This window comes from Ichthyophthirius multifiliis (genome assembly GCF_000220395.1).
Source record: "Ichthyophthirius multifiliis unplaced genomic scaffold scaff_1120509249554, whole genome shotgun sequence".
In the NCBI taxonomy this organism is placed as follows: domain Eukaryota; phylum Ciliophora; class Oligohymenophorea; order Hymenostomatida; genus Ichthyophthirius; species Ichthyophthirius multifiliis.
Window position 1 is genome coordinate 1 of NW_004087612.1, and position 5,668 is coordinate 5,668.

Sequence of the window (5,668 nt, forward strand, 5' to 3'; positions counted from 1 at the left end):
TTTTATCTAGAAAATGTATTCTTGCATTTAAGAATGTCTATTGGAAAGTTTAAAAATAATTTAAATAGAACTTGTACTTTATGTGATAATAGTTGTACTTAATGTACCAGTTTAAGTATATGTTAAAGTTGCAATTAAGGATTTTATCTTAATAACTCTATTTGTGTTTAAGAATGCCCTGTTGGGAAGTTTAAAAATAATTCTGATAGAACTTGTACTTCATGTGATAGTAGTTGTTTTTCGTGTACAAGTTTATCTTTATGCTAAAGCTGCAATTAAGGATTTTATCTAGAAAATGTTTCTTGTATTTAAGAATGTCCTATTGGGAAGTTTAAAAATAATCCAGATAGAACTTGTATTTAATGTGATACTAGTTGTTCTTCGTGTACAAGTACAACTTTATGCTAAAGCTGCAATTAAGGATTTTATCTCGATAACTCTATTTGTATTTAAGAATGTCCTATTGGGAAGTTTAAAAATGATTTAAATAGAACTTGTACTTCATGTGATAGTAGTTGTTCTTCATGTACAGGTTTATCTATATGCTAAAGCTGCAATAAATTGTTTTATCTAGATAACTCTTTTTGCGTTAAGCAATGCCCGATTGGTAAATTTAAAAATGATTCTGATAAAACTTGTACTTTATGTGATGTTAGTTGTTCTTCGTGTACAAGCACAACTTTATGCTAAAGTTGCAATTTAAACTTTTTTCTAGATAATTCTTTATGTGTTTCGGAATGTCCGATTGGGAAGTTTAAAAATGATTCTAATAGAACTTGTACTTCATGTGATAGCAAGTGTGAAAATTGTACTAGTTTAACTTTATGCTAAAGCTGTAATTTAGGATTTTTTTTTGATAATTAGAGTTGCTTAATAGATTGTCAATAAGGCAAATATAAAAATGCAAGTAATAGATAATGTTCATTTTGTGACAACAAATGTAAATCATGTGATAATGGTTTGACTTGTAATGGCTGTTTTGGAAATAGAGTTGGAGATTAATGCGATTGTCCTTTGTATTCAATCTTTTCAAATGATTATTAAAAATAATGTTTTGAATGTAAAAATGTGCTTATTGGATGTGGGTAATGCACTATAAATGAATGTATCTCATGCATTCCTGATTTATATTTTGATTTTAATTAATTGAAATAATGTGATTCTTGTTAAGAATTAAATGTTTAAATTATTTTTAGTAACGATTTTGAACTATTATTTGTTAATTTTGATTATTTTAATTTAGGAGTAATAACTAATCTAATTTTGAATAATTCGAATTTGCAAAATGATTAATAAAAATCAAGGTTTTCTTATTTACTTTGTTCAGAAGTTTTAAATTAATAATTTATAACATAAAAATTAAGTAATGATATTGCCTGTTCTTTTATTTAAAATAAGCTTACTATTAGATTAAGTCCTTAAAGCATAATAAACAAAGATGATATAATAGTTATTAAAGAAAATGTATTCAAAATTACATATAAAGGAGTAGAATGTACTTAATTTATTTAAAAAATAAAAGGAAAAATTATTTATGATTAAAATCCTTTAAGTCCTATAATTACAATAAATTCGCCAACTTTAATTTCGAAATGTGATGAATTATTTATTCAAATTAGTTAATTATAAAATATAGGAAAAAGAATTCCTAAAAGTATAAATTGGATATCAATAGCTTCATCTGAAAGTTAATAATTTATAAATTAATTGAATGCATAATTATAATAATAATAAAATAATTTTATATTAGTTATTCCAAGTATGACTTTTAAAGGAAGTAGCTTTTATCAATTCGAAGTATAAATAGAAACTGTTTTTTAACAAAAGTAAAGTGTAGTTATAAATATAAATACAAAAAATGATAAATTTATTGATTTATAATTAGAAAACAGTAAAGATATTGTTTTTAGGTATGAAGAATTCAAACTTAAAGTTATTTTTTATTATCTATAATGCGATCCTATAGAAAAATTAAAAAAAGTGAATGAAAAAATACTATTAAAAATCGAATAAATTATTAATTTGTAAAATAATTTAAATATAAATTTTGAGAATTAAACTATGGATAATGAACATACAATTAATATATAGCCTTATATCTTAGTTTTAGATTAATAATATGACATAAAAATAACTGTCTCTGATGTTAACAATAGTTAAATATTTTAAGAAATTATACACTCATTTTAGGTAAAAAAAAGCCAACAAATAGTAAAAATTTAAGGTTTGAGCAATATTTAATCTTTTTCGAATTCTTTTTATGTAAATGCTTTCATTGATAATTTAGATTTATCTCCAAGTGAAAAAGAAGTATAAAAAAACAATAACTATGGTATTAAAACTAAATGGAAATGTATAACTGCAAAAAGTTAAAGCGATTGTCGGGATTATAAAAATGATTTAATTGTTGACCCTAATATGGAATAAAATATATTGTAAATAAAAGTATAAGAAAAATCTTTAGAAGCCTATAATCTTTATTATTTTATTTTAGAAGGAGAAAAAGATGGTATCGTAGTTTAAGACATATCAAGTTTTATTATTTTGGAATAAAATATACCTCCTTTAAATTCTATTACATCAATAAACGATTTTTCTTAAAGAATAAATTTAAATTAATAAATTTTTGTATAATTAAATTATGAAGGAAAAAATAATTTAGACAATTTATTTTTTAGTGGCGCTGTATTGTATTAAAACGATGTGAAAAATACTATAAAGTTTTTTCATAATTAAGTAAGATTTTAAACATGGAATTATTTTAATGATTTTATAAATGAAGAAGAAAATTCTTATTAAATAAGATTTGCAGTTTTTGATCCTTAGTATATAATGCCTTCTTTAATTATTTTTTCTTTAAAAGCTAATTTGCCGCCTTTAAATTGCCTTTTTTAAAATTTTAATAATTAATAATAAGAAATTTTTAGTTTAAAATAAAATTATGTTTTCTAAATTAATAACTGCTAAGATTAAGATTAGCCTCTATATTATAATTTCTTTTATTATAAAAGTTAAGAAGATTTTTAATATGAAATTTTAAATCCGCAATTTACTAAGAGATATGCTCTAAATGTAAAATCTACTATCAGTAGAATATCAACGATTTTGCCGTTCGGGGCAAAAGTAATCATAGGCTGTGTATTTGATAATTTGGGTGCGGTTAGAAATATGACTTAAAATGTTGAAATAAAAAATTCTTATGAAAACGTTTAATAATATGTTTATTTAGTACAAGAAACTTACAAAATAATTATTTAAATACCTTTTAAATAACAAATAGTTATTTAACTATGTATTCTTGTTTAAGATATTGTTTCCAATATATTAATAAACGAAGAGCTAAAATAAGATTAAAATTTAATTAAAATTGTCAAAAATATTTACGAAGATTTACTTTTTTAATAATAAAAATTTAATGATAATCAAGATGTTTAAGTCTAAATATAAATGACAATTAACTTAATTTCTTAAAACTTATTAGATTAAATAATGAATATTTTAAAATACAAAGATATATTAGATTATTTATCGAAAATAGAATAAACTTTAATTGAATAAGAAATATATAAAAAAATATAAGCTAAAGACGTTTAGTAATATTAATAATATTTTCGTCTATATAATTAGTTTTATATAAGTTTCTAGTATATAAAGTATTCAAAAAATAGACAGAGGGAAATTTTCGGATGAAGAAAATATTTTTTTAGATAAATAATATGTCGGTTTAATCTAACTTTCATCAGAAATTTTAAATCTCAATGTTATTCCTAACGAGTCTTAGATTTCTTAAAAAAATATAGTTAAATCTTAAAAAGTAAGCTTTAAGTTTTTAAAATAAAATTACTTGACTAATTCTTATGAAAATAATGAATAATAATAAAATTAAGATGATTTTAATGATAATGAATAAAATTATGAAAGTTATAGATGGAGAAGGCTAAGAAAAAATTACTTATGATGTATAAATAAGAAAGTATCCTGCTAATATAGTTAAATATGATAAAAGTTTTCCTTATCCAGATAAATAATTATTTTAAGTATTTGATAATTAAATAACTTATTAAACTGTTAATAAATAGACAAATGAAATATAAAAATAACCTATTAATACTTAAATTGCTAATACATTCACTCTTCCTAATCCTTCGAATTCTACAACTGGGTTTTCGTGTTTAACTTAAATTAATAATAAATGGGAATAAGGAAACTGTAATAAAGTTTAATAAATAAATAAAAAGAAATTAGTATCTTCAGTTATATGTTAATGTAAAAAATAGGGAAAATAAACACTAGTGGATGATATAGAAAGCATTTTTACGGATAATCAGAATTTAAAAAATATGTTTAGTGAATAAGGAATTGAAAATTTAAAAAATTTAGCGAATGGTATAAATATGCAACTATATGGATTATTTTTATATCGAATTAATTCTACATTATATTTTTAGTTTATTTGAGATAAAAAGATAATGCCGCTATCGTTAAAAAAAAATTACTGATTTAATAAAATAAGATTATATTAAAAAAAGTTCTTTGTACTTTAAAAATTTAGGTTTTTTTTTAACATATAATTATTATTTTTAACATATATTATAAAGCATAAATTTAAAGTGAAATTGGATAAGAATTATATTTAAATGATTTATCTCTTAAATAAAACAATAATATTCAAGAAAATAAATAAGAGATTTAAACAAAATAGAATTAATATGATTTTGAATATATTAAATAATAATTATAATTTAATAAATAATGTTTATAAATTAAAAATAACTATATATAAGGATAAGAAATTAAATCTTCTTAAAGTAATATTAATATAGAAAATATAAATAAATAAGATTAGAACACATAATGCACTACTAAAATAATGGATTTTTTAAAGAATGAATAATTTTCACAATAAAGTAATAAAATATTTATTTGTAAATTATATAAATAGGAATAGATAATTAACGTATACGTACTTTATTACCAATAAAAAGAATCCAGTACAAAGGAAACAAATAACCATAAGAAGATAATTAAAACTAAACCAAATTTAATTTAAAAAATCATTAACAATTATAGAGCACAGACCAAAGCCATATTTAATCAATATATTTAATAAAATCTTAATTATGTAACTCAAAATAAAAGTTACGATTAAATTTAGAAACTTCTTTCATGCATGAAGAATAAAAAAAAATATAAAGAAATTCAAAAAATTCTGTAATAATGTTGAATGATTTTAATACACCAAATAAGAAATCTTAAACACTTTGTTTGTAAAAAAATAAAAATAAAAATAAGATTTTTGATACAACCTCATTATAATAAAATTAAAATGATAACAAAAATATGCATAAAAAAATCTCAGGGTTGGATTAAATAAATGTTTTAATCGGAATATTAAAAATGCATGAAATTTATTTAATTTTCTTTATGTATGATGAAGATATTTCAAGATCTCTAAGATTAACGATTTATTATTTTAAAATAATTTTTTGTTTAGCTGCTAATACTATTTTTGTTTATAATTATAGTTAATTCTAATAATTAATTATAAATTTAATTCTATCAGTAATTTTAAATATTGTTTGTTTTGTAATTAATAAGCTTTTTTCCGCAAAAAGTATAATACTTCAATATTTAGGAATTTTAATATGTTTATGTTCTTTATGTTTTT

General features: G+C 20.2%; 1 protein-coding gene across 1 annotated transcript, besides 5 other annotated features; it reads left to right on the forward strand. All coding sequences in view use genetic code 6, as the record gives it.

The window, feature by feature from the left end:
• Nucleotides 1-794: a microsatellite.
• Nucleotides 26-793: a microsatellite.
• Nucleotides 27-850: a microsatellite.
• IMG5_011490 (hypothetical protein) lies at nucleotides 34-4,457 on the forward strand (the record flags this gene model as incomplete). Its single annotated transcript, XM_004039694.1, has 2 exons — nucleotides 34-3,613; nucleotides 3,928-4,457. The coding sequence occupies 2 exons, from the start codon at nucleotides 34-36 to the stop codon at nucleotides 4,455-4,457; spliced, it is 4,110 nt and encodes a 1,369-aa protein (XP_004039742.1).
• Nucleotides 4,458-4,725: 268 nt separating this feature from the next.
• Nucleotides 4,726-4,773: a microsatellite.
• Nucleotides 4,774-5,525: 752 nt separating this feature from the next.
• Nucleotides 5,526-5,574: a microsatellite.
• Nucleotides 5,575-5,668: the final 94 nt, after the last annotated feature.